General features: G+C 40.1%; 1 protein-coding gene across 7 annotated transcripts in view; it reads left to right on the top strand.

Annotated features, from left to right (window-relative positions):
• SH3KBP1 (SH3 domain containing kinase binding protein 1) overlaps positions 1-23,223 on the top strand; it is a 336,262-nt gene that overhangs the window by 113,468 nt on the left and 199,571 nt on the right. For all 7 annotated transcript variants that reach the window (XM_055565562.1, XM_055565558.1, XM_055565556.1 and 4 more), the window contains one exon: positions 15,602-15,725. In XM_055565562.1, coding sequence (XP_055421537.1) covers positions 15,602-15,725 — 124 coding nt within the window. The remainder of the gene's footprint in view (positions 1-15,601; positions 15,726-23,223) is intronic.

Below are 23,223 nucleotides of genomic sequence, written 5' to 3' on the forward strand. Positions count from 1 at the left end.
CTGTTGGTCATGTGTATGTCTTCTATGGAGAAATGTCTGTTTAAGTCTTCTGCCCATTTTTAAATTAAGCTGTTTGTTATTTTTGAGGTTAAGCTGTATGAGTTGTTTGCATATGTTGGAAATTAAACCCTTGTTGGTAGCATTGTTTTCAAATATTTTTTCCCAGTCCATAGGTTGTCTTTTCATTTTGTTTATGGTTTCCTTTGCTGTGCAAAAGCTTTTAAGTTTATTTTTATTTTATTATTTATTTATTTATTATTATTATTTTTTTTTTACTTTACAATATTGTATTGGTTTTGCCATACATCAACATGCATCCGCCACGGGTGTACACGTGTTCTTCATCCTGAACCCCCTTCCCACCTCCCTCCCCATACCATTCCTCTGGGTCATCCCAGTGTACCAGCCCCAGGCTTCCTGTATCCTGTATCGAACCTGGACTGGCGATTCGTTTCTTAGATGATATTATACATGTTTTAATGCCATTCTCCCAAATCATCCCCCCTCCCCTCCCACAGAGTCCAAAAGACTGTTCTATACATCTGTGTCTCTTTTGCTGTCTTGCATACATACAGCAAAAGCTTTTAAGTTTAATTAGGGTCCATTTGTCTATTTATTTTTGTTTGTTTGTTTTGGCTGCATCATCTGGTATGGGAACTTCCCTCACCAGGGATTGAATCAGCATTCCCTACAATGGAAGCTCAGAGTCTAGTGGTTAAACTAGATCACCAGAAAAGTCATATTTATTTTTGCTTTTATTTCCATTACTCTAGGTGACTTTCCTGAGTTCATTGGTGATCCCTAGTAGTTTTCTGATAACATCTTTATAATTTTCTGTGTATAACATCATGCTATCTGCAAACAGTGATAGTTTTACTTCTTTTCCAGTTTGGATTCCATTTATTTATTTATTTTTTATTCTCTGCTGTGACTAGGACTTCCAAATTGAATAAAAGTGGTGAGCTTGGTCATCCTTGGCCTTTTCCTGATCTTAGAGGAAATGCTTTCAGCTTTTCACCATTGAGTATGATGTTAGCTGTGAGTTTGTCATATATTGCCTTTTTTATGTTGAGGTATGTTCCCTCTGTGCCCAGTTTCTGAAGAGTTTTTAGTCATAAATGGATGATGAATTTTATCAAGAGCCTTTTCTGCATGTTTTGAGATGATCATATGGTTTTTGTTCTTCAGTTTCTTAATGTGATGTATCACATTGATTGATTTGTGGACACTGAGGAATTCTTGTATCCTTGGGATAAATCGCACTTGATCATAATGTATGATCCTTTTGGTGTATTGCTGACGTTGGTTTACTACTACCTTGTTGAGAATTTTTGCATCTATGTTCATCTGTGACATTGGCCTGTAATTTTCTTAGTGTGTATGTATGTGATATTTTTGTCTGGTTTTGATATTAGGGTTATGGTGGCCTTATAGAATGAATTCATAAGTGTGCCTTCCTCTGCAATTTTTAGGAGTAGTTTAGGAAGGATAGGTTTTAACTCTTCTCTAAATATTGGTAGAATTTACCTGTGAAGCCATCTGGTCCTGAACTTTTGCTTGTTGAGAGTTTTAAAATTACTAATTCAATTCAGTACTGATAATTGGTCTGTTCATATTTCCTGTTTATTCCTGGTTCAGTATTGGGAGATTGTATCTTTCTAAGAATTTGTCCATTTCTTCTAGGTTGTTCATTGTATCTGCATATAATAGCTTGTAGTAAGTCGTCGCTTATGATCCTTTGAGTTTCTGTGGTGTTGGTTCTGCATTTTCATTTTTGACTTTATTGATTTGAGCACTTTTCCTTTTTTTCTTGATGAGTCTAGCTAAAGGTTTATGAACTTTGTCTTTTCAAAGAACCAGCTTTTAGTTTCATTGATCTTTTCTATTGTTTTTTAAGTCTCTATTTCATTTATTTCTGCTCTGATCGTTATGATTTCTTTCCTTCTATTAACTTTGGTTTTTGTTTGTTGTTCTTTCTCTAGTTGTTTTAGGTGTAAGTTTAGGTTGTTTATTTGAGATATTTCTTGTTTCCTGAGGTAAGCTTGTATCATTATAGACTTCCCCCTTAAAATTACTTTTGCTGCATCCCATTGAGTTTGGATCATTGTATGTACATTTTCATTTGTCTTTAGGTGTTTTCTGAATTCTATTTGATTTCGTCAGTGATCCATTGGTTGTTTAGTAGCATATTGTTTAGTTTCTACGTGTTTGTGTTTTTTGCAGTTTTTTTTCTTGTAGTTGATTTCTAGTGTTGTGGTCTGAAAAGATGCTTTTGTGCTGATAGAAGCATGCTTTTTTGCTGATAGGATTTCAGTTTTCTTAAATTTACCAAGGCTTGTTTTGTAGCCTAGCATGTGATCTATCCTGGAGAATGTTCCATGTGCATTTGAAAATACTGTGTGTTCTGCTGCTTTTGGATGGAATGCTCTATAAATATTAATTAAGCCCATCTGGTCTAATGTGCCATTTAAGGCCCATGTTTCTCACTGATTTTCTGTCTGGCTCATTATCTTCCATCCTTCTTTGTCTCCTGTAACAGTTTTTAAAGTCTATTTTGTCTGGTATAAGTATTGCTGCTCTTTCTTTTGACTTCTATTTACAAATGATACCTTTTTCCATCCCCTCACTTTCAGTCTGTATGTGCCTCTAGATCTGAAGTGAGTCTCGTGTAGGCAGCAGATATGTGGGTCTTGTTTTTGTATCCATGCAGCCAGTCTGTGTCTTTCAGTTCAAGCAATTAGGCTGTTTACATTTAAGGTAATTATTGATCTGTATATTCCTGTTGCCACTTTGTTAATTGTTTTGAATTTGATTTTGTAGGTCTTACTGCCCCTTTTTTGTTTTGTTCTTTTCTCTTGTGATTTGATGACTATTTTTACTGTTATGTTTAGATACCTTTTTCTGTTTTGTGTGCATATCTGTTATAGATTTTATTTTGGTTACCATGAGGTTTTTATATAGGAGTCTGTATTTATATGTACTGGTTTTAAGTTGCTGATCTCTTAATTTCAGAGACCTTTTAGATACCCTGCATTTTTACTCTCCTCCTCTCACAATTACTATTTTTTATTTTATATTTTACTGTTATTTATATTTACTGTTTTTTGTATCCCTTAACTGCTTATTGTGGATACACATAATTTTACTACTTTTGTCTTTTAACCTAACTATCTTTGTGTGTGGATAATTTCCTATCTTTACTGTATGTTTGCCTTTATCAGTAAACTTTTCCAGTTTGTTACTTTGTTGTTTCTAGTTGTCATCTTTTCTGCCTAGAGAAAATCTTTTAGCATTTGTTGTAAAACTGGTTTGATGGTGTTGAATTCTTTTAGTTTCTGCTTGTCTGTAATGCTTTTGACTTCTCTATCAAATCTGAACAAGAGCCTTTCTGGGTAGGATATTTTTGGTTGTAGGTTTTTCTTTTTCATCACTTTAAATATATTGTGCCACTTCCTTCTGGTCTGCAGAATTTCTGCTGAAAAATCAGCTGTTAGCCTTGTGAGAGTTCCCTTGTGTGTTATTTGTTGCTTTTCCCTTGTTGCTTTCAATATTCTCTCTATCTTCAATTTTTGTCATTTTGATTACAATGTGATGTGGTATATTCCTTGGTGGGTTAATCCTGTATGGAACTCTGTGCTTCCTGGCCTTGGGTAACTGTTTCCTTCCCTAGGTTATGGAAGTTTTCAGCTATTATCTTTTCAAATATTTTCTCAGGCCCTTTCTCTCTTTCTTATCCTTCTGGGACCCCTATAAGGTGAATATTAGTGTGCTTCATGTTGTCCCAGAGGTCTCTTAAATTGTCCTCATTTCTTTCTTTTTTTTCCCTCATTTCTTTTCATTCTTTTTTCTTTTTTGTTTGCCAGCAGTGATTTCCACTACTCTTTCTGTGAGCTCACTGATCTGTTCTTATGCCTTATTTAATCTACTGTTGATTTCTTCTAGTGTATTTTTCATTTCAGTTATTATATTCTTTAATTCTGCTTGGTTGTTCTTTATATTTTTTAATTCTTTGTTAAAAACTTCTAATTTCTTGCTCTGTGCATCCATTCTCTTTAGTTCTTTGATCACCTTTATGATCATTACTTTAAACTTTCTCAAGTAGATTACCTTGTGTTTACATTTTCCCATTAGATTATCAGTCTTAGAAGCAGTTGTGACTGTAAAAATTGACAGTCAGCCAGATACATGCACTGTTTTCATTTCTATCTGACACAAAGTAGGTACTCAAATAATGGTTAAAAGAATGATAGAGGTAATGATAATGGCTAACATTTATTGTGTACCTACTGGCCAACACTTATTGAGTGTCTGGGGATGAAAGATGAGCGAGACCTATTTCTTTCCCCTGAAGTACTTACCGAGTGACTGAGAGACTTCTTAACTCAAGAGTACAGTAGTCAGTGCTGTGACTGGGAACCCAGCAAAGGGTCAGAGAGGCACAGGATTGTAATAATCATCAAAGCTATTTAAAAGATTACAGAAAAAAAAAGAAGAAATGGATATTGGACCATGGATGTCCCTTCTTTTTTTCTCCAAGAGCAATCTGTTTACCTAGCAAAAGACCCAATAGTTTATGTGTTTCAAATAGTATAGCTTCATGAAGTAGGTACGATACTATCAGTAACATTTAAACTTTTCTCAGGAAGAGATTGACAGAGAAAGTGCCCATTCCTTAGGGAGCTCAAATTAAACAATTTGAGATTGTTTAATTAACCTTTTTGAGTGTAGTTAACTAATCCCAAACTGTAGTTAAATAATCCCAAACTATAATCCCCTATAGCTTGCACTCTGGGCACCAAAGCAAAATGTATTCTCCCCATGATAAAAGTACACATAAGATTTAATATTGCCTCTTTATATGCATTTTATTTGTCTTTATCAGTTGTTATCATGCCATTAATTATATTTCCATAATATTGAGTTTTGTATGAAATAATTGAAGAAATAATTGATTATTGGTTCTGTCTTGATTTTCTCCACATTTCAACTTTCCCGTGTCCCCTTCTTGATGAACTATATGTGCCAAAGAGCTTTCTTTTTAAGTTTTGTATTTGTTTATATGTACTGTTCTCACTTTGACTGGTTATGTTGGGATCTTTCAAATTAGCTGTGGAGATAATATAATCCCAACTTAATTCTTGTTTGCAGAAAAAGTAGCGGTCAATAGTCTAATGATTGGAAAATACTAAACACATTTTAGTTATGAATTTTGAAGTCAAGTTAAATTTTGTACAGGCAAGACAGGTGCATGGTACCAATTAAAAGGGACAAATAAGTTTTCCGTCTCTTAACCACCCTGTTTCCCCTTCTGAAGGTCGTCTCAGTTATCCGTTTGTTGTTTTGTATCCATTTGTGTGCACAATGAGGCATGCACACAAATTCAAACAAATGTTTGTATGCATTATTAGGCTTTTTTGCCTAGTAACATGTCTTGGTGTATATCTTTAATGACACTTCTGGACCAGCCTCATTTTTAGAGGGTTGCATGGTGTGGATTCATGGAACCAGTTCGCTACTGAAACATGTTATATTCTTTCATTCTTTTACTAATTTAAGCAGTGCCATAATGGTTAATCTTGTACATATGCCACTTTGAACATGTGCAAGTATATTTGCAGTTTAAATTCCTAGAAGTGGAAATACTGAGTCAAAAGGCGTAGGCATTTACATTTTTGATAGATAATTGCCACATCGCTTCCCACAGAGGTTGTACCAATTTATTCATCAGTTTATACTCTCAGTGGAAAGTATGAGAGGATGTCTTTCTCTATATCATTGCCAATATTATGTTACAATTTTTTGATTGTTTTTGACAAATAAAAACTATCTCATATCAGTAAGACTAAGAAATCCACTGGGTATAAGAGAGAGCCATTGAGAAACTTTATGGTATTTAATATCAAGGGAAAAAGATATCTCATTGTAAGTAAAAAGTTATTTATATCCCTCTCTATCTAGACTGTCACCTTTTGGGGAGTTTTGTGCTTGCCATTTCTGTATCTCTCATACTTATTCTTTGCATGAGTACCAGCTGTATGCCAGGCACTGTGCTACGTGCTATAAAAACCAAGACAATATTCAGAGAGAGTGCACACTCTGTTGAAAATACTTGTGTAAATATTCTAATATAGAAGGTGTAAATTTTACAGTTTTCATATAAGAAAATCGCCAAAAAGATTCAGGGTCCTTCTGGTGGTGAGTACTGTACAGGTATTGTCAAATGAATCTCACTGTAATTTGTATTTCTTTTATGAGTGTGATTAAACATCTTTTCATGTGTTTGTCATTTTTTTCCTATGAATTGTGCTTTCCTATTTTTATTGATCTCTTTGCTGATATTTTGTGGAAAGAGGTCTTTCTATATCACAGGCAATATTCTCCCGCTTTGACTTCTGTCTGTTTTGATAAATTTTCTTTTTTTCTATGCCATATTTATAGTTTTCTGTAATTTATCAACTCTTTCTTTCGTCTTCTGGATTCTGTGTCAGACTTTCAAAGAGTCTTTCCCACTATGAGATTTAAAATCTTTCTCTCATGTTTTCTTCTTGTGTTTTTAAGGTTTCATTTTATATAAGTACATTTATTTTGAATATTCACAGTCTAGAAAGAAATGGCATTGCTTATTTTAAAAAAATGAGGCACAGTGTGAATTTTCTTACTGTATCTTCTTCCTACCACTCTCATGCCAGACCTGCATTCTCTTAGGTGAGGAGTTACTTGTGACCCAGTGAACACCAGTTGTGTCATTGTAAGGATCATACAGGTCTCAGTGTTGTCATAGCTTTGAGCTGAATTGAAAATACTCCCCCTTATCTGTAGATAGCCATCCTGCTTATTACACCCTGCTAGATTGGCCATTCATTTGACAAGTATTTCTTATGTGCTCACTAAATCATGTCCAAACAGTTGGTATTGACACCCTTTGATCCAGTGGTAATAATCTAGCTGTTTAGCAGGGCATGGGCATATATAAAGGCATTGAGTGTCATACAGGTAATTGTGTCATGCATCAGAAAGCTGTGTCATCTCTTCGGAACATGAAATTAGTCAGTTTCATCTTTGTCTGGAATCTAGCACTGGCTGAACTCTTCACAGCATTCATTCCCATCCTGCAGGTCAAGAGCCTCTTGCCCAGGCTTGTGTAATGGGTGATTCTTGGGAGGTAATAGTACAAATATATGATAGATGTCATTTGAAGATTTACATATAGACATAACAGTAGGTTTCCTGCTACTTAAAAAACTTTCCTTCTTAGCTTTTGAGCTGAAAATATCTTAGGTATATTTATGATAGTATGTCAGAGCACTTTTTAAAGTGGCGGTGTATTTTGTAAATATAAGGAGGTCATTGTGGTATGAAACATCAACATGGTTTCACTATGTAATTTTTAAGGGAAATTATGAAATATTTCAAGCATTGGAAAAAGAAACTGAATAATGAGTACCAGTGTACTCACCAGTCTGCTTTATCAAATCCTCATATTTTGCCTTATTTATTTCAGACATTTTATATACATTTTCTTTACAATTCTCTCTAATGAACTTGGTGCATTTTGTGGTTCAGCAGCATGAATACTTCAAAAAATATTGTAATAATGAGATGTATTGTTTTAAAGAAACAGTCTTACAGACAGAGCTGAAGCTCTCTTGGTGTCTGCTATTACTTTCAGGTTACTTGCAGTATCTTCCTGGGTGTTTTAAGACTGATATTGTGAAGGGAGCCAAATGGTAGGAAAGCGGAACGTCTGTAAGCAGGGCATGTTCATGGAGCAGCTTCTTCACAAACTTGCCTTTTTGCATGTGAGGAGGGCAGGAAGATATCATGCGTCTGTGTGTGAGTGGGGGGCACAGCAATGTGCTATTCCAGGGTTCTGTATCTATTCAGAACTCTCTTGATCAGTAGATTTGGGGTAATTTTTAGTGACTTCCTATTAATTTCTGCCAGTGATAATTTTGCAAAAAGATTTTCCATGAACTAGTATGGGGGCACAGCTGTGAACCCACAGCCCCGTCTAGCTCTAAAGGAAACCTTACCCTTCAGAAAGAAACGGACCAAGTTTGAAGGCAGGCTGACAAACAATGCCTCATTTCCCTGCCCTGCTTCAGCCCTGAGCTTTGGGGGACCCTGCCCAGCCTTGCTCTAATGCTGCGAGAAGCCTGGCACCAGCATTTCTGGCTGCTCAGGACAGCACTGAGCTCCCCTGGTGTCAGTGTCACCAGCCTGCTCCATGTGCCTGTATTCTTGATGGCAGGAGAGAAGGAATCATTGTGAGATCTGAGGAAATCAGCTAATGGGGAGAGGAAGTGCCCCTTGGAGGGAGCTGAGCCACTCAGCTGATTATGTCAATTAGATGAGACGCCCCTTGGCTCACCTACTTGGTAGGGTGCATCTGGCATATTCTGACCGTTTATTGTCTTAATGTTGATCCCAGAAGGCTTTTCACTCCCTGAGATGAATATTAAAACACCAAAGCACTAGCTTTTCTGGTTTTTGACTTCCTGGAATGAAATATTAGTGCATTTTGATTGAAGAGAATCTGTCTTCTTCTGGTTTATGTTTTCTTTTACATTGAAATAGCATATAGTGAAGTGCAGAGATCTTAGAAATACAGCCTAATGAATTTTTACATGTGCAAACCATCACCCACGTCAAATTGTCGAACATTTTCATCCTCCCAGCAGGCCATCTTGTACCCCTCCCATTTGGTACCTTCCCAAGGGTAACATCTATTCTGAGATCTCTCACCATTGATTAGTTCTGCCTATTGTCAAACTTCACATAAGTGGAATCATACAGTATGTGATCTCTTGGGTCTGGCTTCTTTCACTCAACATTCTGACTGTAAAAATCCATCCGTGTTCTTAGGTGTAGTTCTTTTTTTTAACTAACACTTGCTATTTAATAATGGCATTAATTATGACAATAAGTAATCAATTTGTATACTGCTCTCCAATTCACTGATCCTGAAGATGTCTCTAATGGTGCCAAAGCATCTAGCATTAAACTGCTTTTGGGGATGATGAAAGAGCCACTTAGAGGCTTTCACTACTGACCCCAAGGTCACCCACCTGCTAAATGATGATGCCAGGACTAGTTTTGGTTTGTTGACAGCATTCTTTCCATCCGGCATGATGTCTCTGTCTTAACTTGTCTCAGAGATTGGTAGAAGACAGAAAGGATGAAAGCAGGGAGGGGCCCCCAACTGGACCTTCATTGATATTTTGCTATGTAGTATTTTGGTTAATTGAAAGAAGTTGAGGTTCAACCGATCTGACCCCCCAGTGCCTGCCTAGTATGTAATGAATGGGGAGGGAGAGGTGAAAATAGAGAGCTGACTTGACTCTGCCACCAGCTACATCCAGGTAGTCCTGCTTATCAGAAAGCAGACTCTGCTAGTTTAACTCCTAGTGGTGTACGAATTATGCCTTTGCCCAGTGAGGCTGCTGTTTGCAGGCTGCTAAATGTGTCACAGAGAATTTTTGCTAGAGTGGCATTATCAGGGCTTCTTGGCTTCCAGTTGTGGATAAACTATCTCAGACTCTGATGAGCATACTGCTTTGGGAAGCAGGAATGGCGTGAATTCCCCTCTCCGTTCACTCAGGAGGTCCTTGCAACACAGTTTGAGTGTCATGGGAACATCGATAGTTTATTGATGGCCTCAATTTTGCTGTCCAAGCAGAGTTTCTGTTGTTAAGGCTTCAGATTTGAGAAGAGAGAAACTGGGTTTCCTTTACCTCCTAAAAACATTTAGGATAGTGGATACCCTGACTATTCTGTTGTGTTTTAAAGCAAGCAGAATCATTGCTGATTTATATTTGTGGGCATGTATGAATTTCTGTAAGCCCCCGTGACCCACAATTTTGACCCAGGGTGTGTTCTCTACCACTGAGAGAGTAGGATCCAGGTTCTCAATAAATGGATTAGTAACTTAGGCCTCGTCATTAGAAAGCTGAGACTGAGGGTTGGGGGCTCGGAATGCTCATACCCAGGAAATCTGGCACCCTCCGACTTGGATCAGAACCTCGGAGAGCTCCAGGTTCAGGAATCCTGGCAGCTGTAGACAAGCAGGGGTTATTCCACTGTCAGTCAGGTCCACCCTCTTCTGCAGCAAAGAACTATTTTGTGTGGATGATAAAGAGTCTTCAAGGATTCCAGCCCTAGTATTAGTGGGCTTAGGGATAAAGCAGTATTAGATTCTTTAGATGTGGAGGAAAGTGAAGTTTTCCACTGGAGCCATGGCTGGGGTGATTTGAGTCTCCCCAGTATAGTCAGGGGGAGAAGGCATTGGCACCCCACTCCAGTACTCTTGCCTGGAAAATCCCATGGACAGAGGAGCCTGGAAGGCTGCAGTCCATGGGGTCGCTGAGGGTCGGATACGACTGAGCAACTTCACTTTCACTTTTCACTTTCATGCATTGGAGAAGGAAATGGCAACCCACTCCAGTGTTCTTGCCTGGAGAATCCCAGGGATGGGGAAGCCTGGTGGGCTGCCGTCTATGGGGTCACACAGAGTCAGACACGACTAAAGTGACTTAGCAATAGCAATAGTATAGTCAGGGAGCTTCCCAGGTGGCACTCATGGTAAGGAATCCACCTGCCAATGCAGGAGACATAAGAGATACCAGTTCGATCCCTGGGTCGGAAAGATCCCCTGGAGGAGTGCATGGCAATCCACTCTAGTATTCTTTTTTTTTTTTTTTTAATTTTATTTTATTTTTAAACTTTACATAATTGTATTAGTTTTGCCAAATATCGAAATGAATCCACCACAGGTATACATGTGTTCCCCATCCTGAACCCTCCTCCCTCCTCCCTCCCCATTCCATCCCTCTGGGTCGTCCCAGTGCACCAGCCCCAAGCATCCAGTATCGTGCATCGAACCTGGACTGGCAACTCGTTTCATACATGATGTTTTACATGTTTCAATGCCATTCTCCCAAATCTTCCCACCCTCTCCCTCTCCCACAGAGTCCATAAGACTGTTCTATACATCAGTGTCTCTTCTGCTGTCTCGTACACAGGGTTATTGTTACCCTCTTTCTAAATTCCATATATATGCGTTAGTCTACTGTATTGGTGTTTTTCTTTCTGGCTTACTTCACTCTGTATAATAGGCTCCAGTTTCATCCACCTCATTAGAACTGATTCAAATGTATTCTTTTTAATGGCTGAGTAATACTCCATTGTGTATATGTACCACAGCTTTCTTATCCATTCATCTGCTGATGGACATCTAGGTTGCTTCCATGTCCTGGCTATTATAAACAGTGCTGCGATGATGTTCATCGCAGCACTCCAGTATTCTTGCTTGGGAAATCCCACGGGCAGAGGAGCCTGGCTGACTACAGTCTATAGGATCTCACAACTGACACAACTTAGCATGCACGCACTGTAGCCAGGACACTGGTTCTTCAGGGGACGTGAGGTGTAGAAGGAGAGGTCTGCCTGGAAGGCCCGAAGCTGGGTTCCACTGCCCTCCCTGCCCCACACTAGCCTCATAGCCTTTTGATGGTCTTGCATCCTCCCTAACTGGGTCTCATGATTCTTGTGTGCAAAAATATATCAGTCTAGAAAAATCAGGATTTTTTTTTCAGTAACAAAATGACAGTGTTATTGTGAGGAGCAAGTGAAAAAAAAAGTTACAGCACTTTAATTTATATAAACCCTTGCCAGTGTAAGGCTGTGTCATTGCCAGCATCGTCACCTATTTTTGGAGCCCCCCCGATAGGGGTGCATGACATCAGACATCTGTGAATGTCAGGGTGTTCAAAGGGTGCACCGCCCCCGCCCTTGCATGTGCCCAGTAGTTGGTGCCTGGGGTCAGCACATACGTCAGATAGGTTGAGCCAGAAGTGAGCACACAGGGACATGTGGCTTGCTGTGCAATTGGAAAAGTTTTTGAAGGCAAGAGCTTTCCCTGTGGTCTTTTGGGAGTAATTGGAGGCTTTGAGGAGGAGAGTGGCAAGAATGAACAGTAGCTTTAGGAGAGCGTCCCTTGGGGCAGTGTGGAGGTGAAGCAGGGAGGGCGGACTGGAGGCAGGCGGCATTTGGGGGAGAGTGGCTAAGAGGCGAGCTCTGAAGCTAGCCATTGAGTTCCAGTTCTGGCATCTCCTTTGACCTCGGACAGGCTTCCCCAGCTCTCTGTGACTTGGCATGCGCATCAGTGAATAGGGCTGTTCTGCATGTTAAAAGTTGCAATCCCGGTGCAGCTCTTAGAGGAAGCTTTGGTACAAGGTAAACTCTCAAATGTAAGATGGTATTCATGTGTATTTTTTATTGTGGGTAAAAAAAAATATAACACAAAAAGTTGCCAGTTTAGCCATTTAGAAGTACAATTCAGTGGCATTCATTGTATTCACAATTTTATGCAACCATCACCACTGTCTGTTTCCAAACTTTCATCACCCCAAACAGAAACTCCATAACTGTGAAACATTAACTCTCGTCCTCCCATCCCATTACTCCCTGGTAACCTCTAGTCAGTTTCTGTCTCCGAGTTTGCCTATTCTAGATGTCCCATATACGTGGAATCAGATCATTTTTGTCCTTTTGTGTCTGGGAAATGGCAACCCCCTCCAGTACTCTTGCCTGGAAAATCCCACGGACCGAGGAGCCTGGTAGGCTACAGTCCATGGGGTCGCAAAGAGTCGGACACGACTAGGAGACTTCAATTTCACTTTCTTTCACTTTCTTTCACTTAGCATGATGTTTTCTAGGTTCATTCATGTTGTAGCATGTATCAAAATTGTATTCCTTTTTAAGGCTGAGCAATATTCTATTGTATGTGCGTGCCAGATCTTGTTTATCTGTTTGCCTGCTGATGGACTCTTGTGTTGTTTCTGCTTTTCAGCTTTTGTGAATAATGCTGCAGCAAACATTGGCATACAAGTATCTGTTTAGGTCCCTGCTTTCAACTCTTTGGGGTATGTTACCTGAAAGTGGAATTGCTGGATCATATGGTAATTTCATGTTTAACTTTTTGAGAAACCACCATACTGTTTTCCACAGTGACTGCTCCATTTTGCATTCTCACCAGCAGTGTACAAGGATTCCAGTTTTTCCACGTCCTCATCAGCACTTGTATTCCTTTAAAAAAAAAAATCTAGCCATCTTGGTAGGAATGAAAGGGTATATCATTTTGGTGTTGATTTAAGTTTTCCTAGTGAATAATGATGTGGAGCATCTTGTCGTGTTCTTATTGGCCATTTGTATATTTTCTTTGGAGAAATGTCTGTTCAAGTTCTTTGCCTGATACTCGTGTTTTTAAGGCAGTATGGGAGGAAGGAGAGAAATAGATTAAGGAAGTAGATAGAGCCCAACTGGGTGGCTGGTTAGATACGAGGGTTAACGCTGAGTCTTCCAGCCTGTGTAAGTGTGCAGATGATGAGCTATCAAGCAGTATAGCTCCTGTTGCTCCCAGAGAAGGGGCAGATTGGAGGGAAGATGTTGGGTTTTGGTGAGGTTACACTGAGCCTGGATGAACCTGGTTGTTGGGCCAATGGAGAGTCTGTAGTATGCACTGCCGTGGTTGCGTGTCTGGTTGGTTTCTTTGGAAAAGGGCAAGGCATATTTTTGGTTTTGTCTCCTTGCTTCCAACTTAAGGAATTGTGTCATCATTAGGCTTATGTATCTGGCAAATGTGAACAGTCATTGGTGTGGGGCACAGAATCTGAAACTTATGAACCAGATCCTCCCCTGTTGCTGGTTTCTCAGCCCTTAAGCACCTGCTTCATCAGATCAGTCCTTCAGAGCTCGTGAGGTGCTGCTCTGAAGCCTTGGGTGTGAACATTCTTGACAACCATGGCTTCTGAGGCTTTCCCCAGTGACCACCCCAATTTTTCAAATGTTTGCAGCCCCTTCATCCTTCCCCAGCTGCATGCCATTAGTGGTTAGTGCTAAGCAAGCACTCAGCATGTCACCCACAGCCCACTGCGTTTCTCTGAATCACTCCTTGGCAAAACTGGATGTTGCACCACTGCATTATGTTGTGTCCAGTTGGGAAATTGGTGTTTGTATGGTCATACCCACCCTACAGTGGAGACTGATGTTTAAGCAACTCTTCTACCCCCAAAGAAGCAGCCACTGGGGAAGAAGACCCCACGGTGGCTGCTTTTCTGTATTTCTAGAGCCATAGCAGGCTGGCAGCCATCACTAAGAAAGCATCCTTTCATGCAACTCAGGCTGGCAGTGTTTGCAGATTGTCCCCTGATGCCATCTGCCTGTGAAGCTGCACAAACCCCCAGCAACTGCTGTTCTAGCAGGTGCCGGGCTGCTGAGGTGGGAGTGTGTATACATGCACGCGCATGCCCACAGCTTTATGCTGTGTTGGCCTGGTGCGCCAGCTGAAACTCTCAACCTAGCAGAGCACCAGCCACAGTTGCTGGTTTCCGGTGGGGCCCTGGTGAGGGAGAAGAGGGCGAGGCTGTTGTGAACAGGGCCAGCAATCGGGGAATTGGATACAGTAACTAACACTTGGGTGTGTAGGAAGCTGCTAGGCAGTGGCTATGTTTTGACAAGCTTTTGTTCTGTTCTTTCTACCTCTGCCCAGGCCAAAGTGTGGCCTCCCACCAAATTTTCCATCTTCCTGTTCATTCATTGAAGGACCCATGCCCAATTCTTGCCCCAGCCTCTTTCTAAAGAACACATCTTTCCTCTTTGAGCCCTTCCTGACACCCAGGTATGCTTTGACTCCAGGTGCTTAGCTTTCCCTTCTTCCCAAGTCAATGTGATCCTGGGTCCAGACAAGCCCAGAACCCCAGCCCAGATCTGCAGCTTGTGAGTTACTATCATTTCTGACTCTTAATGCTTTTGAACATAATTATGTAAATTATTAAGTAATTTGAAATGATTGTATCAGGCATCAGGTTTTAAAAATCCAGATCTTAATGGAGCTTTGATAAGAGACTACCTTGTGTAAACTTTGTGTGTCAGGTATTTTGGGCTTGAATTTCTGTTCCAACTCCTCAACTCTGCTCTTGCAGCATCAGAACAGCCATAGAAAATACCTAAATGAAATGAATGGGCTTGTATTATAATGAAACTTTTATTTACAAAAACACATGGTGGCTTAGTTTGCCAACCTCTGGCTTAGAACGATAGTCTTTATTTTAGTTTGTTATCTCTGTATTTTTCTTGGTTAAGGATTAAAAGGCCAGAGGAACTTGGTAACTGTAAATGAACTTAAGTCTTCTTTTGGGTTTAGTGTAACTGTGAGTGCAGTGGTGATTTTGGAATATACTTCTTTAAACCCCTGTTGGAAGAATAGAAAGCTTTTGAGGGGTGACTGTGCTTGGCCAAAGCTTGTCATTGTTCAAAAAGTAGAACAGGCTGTCCCTTAGAGTTGTATGGTGGCCTTTATGATCACTTGACCATAGTCACAGAAGATTGCGTCACTGTATTGGACATTATTCTGTTTTATAGGACCAGGTGCTTCTCTACTAAATGTAAGGAAAACAAACAACAAACACATAGGAAATGGTGTTTCTAAAATGTTGTGCTGAGTTGAGGTCACTGTAGTGCATTCCAGAAAGCTGAAGCTTAAAATAGAGACATTTGGAAATGTTAAACTACAATCCTGTTTTCCTTTTCTTTATCCTCATAGGAAATAAAGAAGGAAATGAAGAAAGAGCCTCTCTCCAGCAAAGCTCCAGAAAAGCCCATGCACGAAGTGTCCAGTGGAAATGCTTTGCTGTCTTCTGAAACAATTCTAAGAACCAACAAGAGAGGTATGGCAAAGGAGGGAGAGCTCTCTCCCCACACACAAACCCAAACTGATAACTGCTGGGTGAACTGGATCAAAGTCTGAATTGCTGGAAAATTGAATGGCATTGGTTTTTGTATACATTTTGGGTGCACACACACTTATACATGGCAAGTAACGATACCATAACCATACCAAAGGAAACTAATGAAATTTTTTTTTACAGTGGTGAAGTAGACTAAATTTCTAAATGATAATTTTTCTAGGACTTTAGCTTTCTCTTTTGTGTCTGTTTTTATGGATGACAGGTGACTTCAGAGAATGCTATGGTGCTGGCTAAGCCGAGCATGTCTGGCCGTGCTCTCTTCTTAATTTAAGGGCAGACTTCAGCAGGCTCTTTCTCTGACTGCTGGGCTCCCAAACACAGGCCTTGTCTCTCAGTTTAGGAGGCAGGACTTACAGAGATGCAGCTCATTCAGACTTCTGTGTAACCAGAAAACCTTTCACCATCTTGTCTCCACCTTGGTGGATTTTCCAGGTATCAGCTGGTTGGAGTTTTGTTTTCTCCCCTGTCCACGGTTTGTGACCTTGTTGTTTTAAAATGGTAGGAGAGATTCTATAAGATGGCACAGGTGACCTGACTCAATTTTATACTAAAATGGAAACTGATTTGCCTTAGTTTCTCCCATGCCCACCCTCCGCATTGGACCAGCCCAGGCACACACTGATCATACCCGAAGTAACTTAACTTTCAGAGGCAGCCTTTTCAGGGGCTTATTACTTCCTTAAAGAGAAACATAGAACCGGTCAAAAAGCAGGACCCAGAAATGTATTAGCAAAGGGTTCCATTAAAAAGAAAAAAGAAGGCAAGTTTGCATAACCATGGGCAAGAACAGCTAATCTTTCATCAAATGTAGACGTTGTAAGACTTCGTCCAATAAACTGTCCATTGATCATAGTGCTTGAGACCTCAGCTTTGTGTCTCTCTTCCTTCCTGCTTCTTCCTCTACCCTCTCCAGCTGCCCTGGGTTACATTTCCTTTTTTGAATTATTCAGATGAAATATTGGCTGGCAGCCCACACTGGTTAGCAGCTATAGGATTTTTTTTCTTTCCTTTTTTTAAAAAAACCCATCCTGCCAATGGAGATTTCCCGTTGTAAGAATTTGGGCTGTCTAGCTCTAAAACTGTAGCCATAGCCCAGAGCCCATCCTGCGTTCTTGCAAGTAGGTTCCAGAACTCCTGAGGCCTGTGCTCATTGGACTTGGACAGCTAGAGTTCGGTGCATGGGTCTGCACCCCCAAACCTCCCTTGCTCACCTGAGCCCCTCCCATTTCTCCTGATACTGCTTGGGTCGGTGGGCTGAGGAATTGCATACACAGACATCAATGGCAAGGCCCTTCCAGCCAGCTCTGTTTTTGTAAAGTAAATAAGATAATTCAGGTAATTCATTAATTTAAGAAGATAAGGAATTAAGGAACTAAGGTAATTATCCAGATGAATTTGATAAAAATTACCTGAGAACTTTTAAATCAATGAAAGAATCAAACTTTTCAGATAATTGTCTCTTTACAACAAAAATATGACCTTTGAAGTCCCCTACAGAATTTTTCATTAACCAGAAAAGGGCATTTAAAGAACTGGCTTACTGACTTTAATATTCCCTTTTTAAGCCTCCACCTGATTATGACCAACTTTTTATTACTCCTAGGTATTCTATGTAATGAATCTGTCATTGACTCTGAGACCTTAGCACATGGGGGTGTCCTGTAAATATGAAACACACAAGAAACCATCTTCATTCTATCCCAGGCTTCATACTGACCCCCAGGTCACCTGGGCCAAACATAAATTTCCAGTTGAAGGGAAGAATTGTGTACCAGGATCAGGGCTGTCTTTGGCCCTGCCCCCACTCATCAAAGCTAACAGTATCCTACTACTCCTTATAATAAACAGGGAGCTGGATTGATTGGCCTTGTCAGGCCAGATAAATAGTTCATTGTGCTGAGCTCAAAAGCTACATTTTTTCCCACCCCAAATTAATGAAAAACCACTTTTTTTCCCCGTAAAACAAGGATCAGAGGCTAAATCTGTGGGATGATTCTAGTTACTTGTAAACACTTCCGTCCAACTAATTTTTTCAAGTTTTACGAGTTATCGTAAATGACCAGTCTCCTTCCCTTTGTTTCCATCAAGCTTTGTCCCTAGAAATCTCTTGGATGTTTTTGTCCTTTGCTGTTGTTATGGAAGGAAGTTGCCTTCAGAGTGTAGTAACAGGCTACTTGGATTCACTAACTTGGAGTTTTTCTTATAGTATATGAGTCCACCTTGTGGTTCAGCCTTGGACCTTGTGTGAATTTGACAGAATTAAATTCTATATCTATATCCTAAAGATGTGACAGATTCTTTTTCTTCATCTTTATCAAATGTGAGATGATTGTTTACTTTATATGGGCTATATCATTTGATATAGGCTTAGCAATGGTTTAATAAAGATTGAAGTCTATTTCTATGGAAAGTAACCATTTTATTGAGTCCCGAACTTGAGACAGACTGAGCTGAAGAAATATTGTGTCCAGAAGTTTTTGCACTGGGGACGTGCCTCACTTTGCAGCAGGGGCAAATGGGTTGTAGTAGCTCATGGTGTGGGATGAGCTCACTGGCCCCCCACCAAGGCACCTGCAGAAGGTCAAAAGATACTTTACATTTCATGGGAGCTATTCATAGCCTTGAGAAAAGGCCAGGACCATGGAAACATGAGTTTGGGGACTGATTAGTTTCAGTTTTCAGCTTTAACCTTTGCAAAGCTCTACAGAGTTGATTTAGGGAGGTACTGGAATGACTCCCCGGGCTTTTTATTTAAGTAAAAGATGTGACTGAAATTGAGAGAGAGAGAGAGCAAGCAAGTGAGCAAACAGATCATCCCATTGTCCTGGCAACCATTAGCTATATATTCCAGGCATTAGCACTATTAAGGACAGTTGTATCTGCTCTCACCCTTGGCCACTTCTCTGGGCTTTACCTGAGTCACAGTGAGGGAGCTTCCTGGTTAAAATAAACCTTCCCCAAGGCCTGAGAGGTTATTTTTTATGTAAACTTGCAGCATGGATGGTGTATATCAGAAAGTTATCCCAGACTCCAGAATATTAACAAATTACAGTCAGAAAATGTAAAAACTTTTCTTGGAGTAAAATGTCATTCTCATGAACCAGAAAGAAAAAGATTGTTTCCTTCTGAGAATGATTTATTCTTTTGCTTCTTCCATCATAGAACCCATATAGGAAAGTAGTGGGCCCTCCTAAATTTCAACGTTACTACATGGAAGTTTATTTTTTAAAGACACTCACACCTTGAGTTTAAAACCATAACTGAACAGAATGGATGCTTTAACAGTTAACAGCAAATATAATAAATATATCCTTGAAAATAAGCAAGGAGGATTTTGTTCATTTGAATATGGACTCTTCCAGTTGAAGTAGAATATAATTAAAAATCTTTTGGTTTCACCCTTATAAGTGTTTCTCATCGAGGTTTATCCATATGATAGGTTAAATGTCCAGCCTGGAATCAGTACCCTGCTGGCCTCTGTGAGGATCAGCTTCTGTTTCAGGGTTCTTGTTGCCCAGTTTTTGTACCGTTAGCAGCCTCATGGGGAGGCTGCCTCTCTCTGAACCCCTCCTGCTGCCTGTAATTTTGGACATTGTTCTTTACTCACTTTGGGATGGATACCAACAGACATTCCCTAACACATGTTTCCTGTGTGCCTACTATGGTCCTGGCCCCATGCTTTGTGCTGGGACAGAGAGAAAGACTAGAAAAATACCAGCGGGTCCTGCCAGTAAGCAGTTCCAGTCTGTTGTGTCACTTGAGAAATGTTAAGAAAGTGCTGCACATTTCTTATATCTTTTTTTCTGGCACAGTGGGGATATATCTCTTATTTACTTCTGTCATTCTGAATGTGAAGCCACTCTGCATGTTTCTGGTTAGCTTTATATGTCCTTGTTTCTATTTCCAGTTTATCATGAATTCAGTGTTTGGTAAGTCTCTATTGTATTTTGCACATTTATTATTCTTTGCTATTATTATTATTGTTATGCTCTCCTGATATACAATGTATTCTATAATCATCTTTTTAAGTCGCTCTGCTACTTTGGCATCTGCCTTCCGAAAGATAAACTGCTTTTACCATCTTTATTTAAGGTTTGTTATGCATTTGCATTTTACTGCCCCTTCCAGAGATTAATACGGAAAGATCTGAAGGTTTAAAGGATGTTATGTAACAGGTATAGTGCTGATGCTATGAGATAAGATTCAAGATGAGATGGGGGAGGGTTGCTATCCAAGTTGGTAATGTGGCTATGACTTTGAAGCACACGACTGTTTGAAGCTCGTTTCTTGTATATTTAGTCCTTCAGACAGGTTTAATTCAAAAGTGTTCTTTGCCAGAGGGACCAGCAGCTGCTCTGCCTCTGGTGACACACTGTTGCTTTAAAAGTTAGTGCATAAATTCTCCAGAATTCATTTTCTGTGTGGATGGGGCTACATACACGCCCCTCAGAGTAACATGGACCCAGTGTTTGCCTCACAGAAGGTCTCTCCATTTTGGTCTGCTGCCTGGAGTTGTCAGAAGAATTTCACCTTCCGTTTATGCTTCTTCTTCTCAGTTTCAGCACTAGTCATTCTAATCCCTAAACACATTTGGCCATAGTGACCTCCCTCCCGTGACTGTATGAAAGGGGAATGTTTGTTCAAACTTTCATTTCTTGAGCATTTACTTAGCAACTTTGAATAATATCCTTGAGGTATCCATTGGCTTGTTCGTCAGAACGTGAGTGAGTGTGTGCGTGTGTATGTAAATGTGCACATTCTGGTGTGGAACTCTTGTGTTGGCTCAGAGGCAGTGCATGGATCGATTCTTTGTTTGAAATGAAACTGTAAACAAAGAATGGAACAAGTGTGTCCTTAATAAAGAAAATGTTAACTACTTTGGTTTTCAAGTGCCTTGTTGTTTGAGGTAGATATGAGATCTGGGGATTTGTTTCTAGAAGCAAGTCTTTTTCCTTTCAAATTTCTTTTTGGAGAAACAAATATGAGTTACCTCCAGTTAACTAGGAATCAGAAAAATGGGGGGTATTGAGTCAGATTTTTCTTCAAGTTTCCAAATCATCTGTTTTACCTAAATTGCTGGCTTTTAGTGAGGGTTAAGAGAAGGCATTACTATTGTGTGGAAGCTCTTGGCTGTCACTTCACCATGGAGGGACAAAAATAAAGCTGGCCACCTGGCAATGAATGTAGATGAATATCATATATAGTCATGCAGTAATATATATGTCTATCTGAATGTGTCTGTATATGCATTTATGGTCTTTTCTTTTGCCCCAATGGACCTTCATTCTTGAAAGTTTGAGAGTAAAGGGGCCATGGAGAGGTCTAATGCAGTAACTGGTCCCTCGCTGCATTTCTGACATGTTTTATTAGGAGCCCATGTTAGGACCAGTAATTGGTGTTAGAGTATGTTGCTCTTGTCCATTTTGTCATCTTTGTAGTACTGCTTACTGGGCCTAGGGTTAGTGATGAAAAGAGTGGAAAGAAGTCATTCTAGAAGGATGTTGCTATCACATTTTTTCTGTCATTTTTAACGTGTGAGTCATTGACAAAATTATTTTTAGAATTTTTCTTCTATTATAGTTATCTCCTTTTTATCTCTGTGCCTGGGGAATAAAACATTAACAGTGGAGTCATGAGTGTCCCATGGAACAATCAATGGTTGAGACTTCAACCCAAGTCCTTGCAGAGGACCCTCCCTGAAGTGGTTTTGTGGTGGTGGCTCCACCTGCTGGCTCTCCTAGGAAACTCCTCCTCCTCCCCGCCTTTTCTTTCTCCCAGGGAGAGTCTTGAGCAGGATGCCTTTGGTTCCTCTGATTTAGTGTTCTCAGTCTGTGCAATTCCATCTCAGACCCATGGCTTCTCACATTATACACGTGTTCTCTTTGGCTCCTTTCCTTTCTCTTCTAATATTTACTCATTGAACTCATATAATCTATTTCTCTGTCCTTGTTCCATCTCTTATACCCCTACTGACCAGGATAATTGCTGATAAGCATTTTTAAAAAAAAGGACTCCTGTAGGCAAAACTCTAGGTATAGATACTAATTTGGACACAATAAAGAATTACACTAAAATCCATGTGGGTAAGCCATGGTCTCCACCTTCATAGCTCCAAGTACTCCTAACTGCTGCTTCACTTCTTGTTGAACCCAGTTTTACTCAGAGGAGTACTATTTTATTACTGATGTTTTCTTCAGTTGTCAGCAGGTAGTGAAATAAAAAGCCAAGTGAGTTTGCTGGCTTCATTATCATTTGTCAGTTCTCTACAGGAAGTCCCTTCCTGTTTGGGAAGGGGCTGCCCCTCTACGCTCTTCTGGATATACCACTGAGCATAAGTGTTCTTGATAAATAAATCTGTTTCTTCTTTGATTTTATTGTTTTACTTTTTTTACTTGATGACATTGCAGATGTACCTTGTTTTAGCTACATTGTGGGTTAGTCTGGGAACTTAATCACCACTTACGACTTTGTTTCTATGGGAAAAAGCATTTGGAGTTCTAAACACTGCATAGTGCATAACCACTTGTGAATCTCACTTGATTTTTTTTAATTTTGTATTTTACATTGCTGGCATATAGCCTTAGTACCTTTTAAAAGTCAGAGAGTCTATATAAGTGGGAATGACTGAAGTTGTCTCATATTGTAGAGGAGTTTATGATTCACATGGTGCAGAATGCTGGAATTGTATAAGCTTTATGCAACATACCAGGGTCCAAGGACAGTGTTGGGTTCAGCCACATTGCACCATTGTATATAGTACTTATTTTCACAAGTCCTGAGTTGAACCTTGGTGTGCTCAAGTTTGGAGAAGGCAATGGCACCCCACTCCAGTACTCTTGCCTGGAAAATCCCATGGACGGAGGAGCCTAGTAGGCTGCCGTCCATGGGGTCGCTAAGAGTCGGACACGACTGAGTGACTTCACTTTCACTTTTCACTTTCATGCATTTCTTGCCTTGAGAATCCGAGGGACGGGGGAACCTGGTGGGCTGCCGTCTATGGGGTTGCACAGGGTCAGACACGACTGAAGCGACTTAGCAGCAGCAGCAGCAGTGCTCAAGTTTATATTTATAAGGCATGTTGTAAAAGAGGTTGGTGTTGTATGTTTCCATGCACTAGAGAAGAGCCCATGCAAATAAGCTTGAATAGAAAGCAGACCAGCATTTCCCAGCACGTGTTATGCAGAATTGTAGCCCTATAAACTATTCTCAAATGGGGAATGAAGAGAGAGAGATAAGGAGATAAAGAGAGAAAGTTGTCTGTCAGGACAAATGACTTTCAGCCTCAGCTATGCATGTGCTAAGACCCTCTTAGAGACTGATAAACATATTATAATTTTGCAGGCTCTCAGATTTCCTATATAAGGAAACCTGCTTCTCTTTGACCACTGAACCACATTTTACTGGAGACTAGTTAGGA

Source organism: Bubalus kerabau, chromosome X, assembly GCF_029407905.1.
Source record: "Bubalus kerabau isolate K-KA32 ecotype Philippines breed swamp buffalo chromosome X, PCC_UOA_SB_1v2, whole genome shotgun sequence".
Classification (NCBI taxonomy): domain Eukaryota; kingdom Metazoa; phylum Chordata; class Mammalia; order Artiodactyla; family Bovidae; genus Bubalus; species Bubalus kerabau.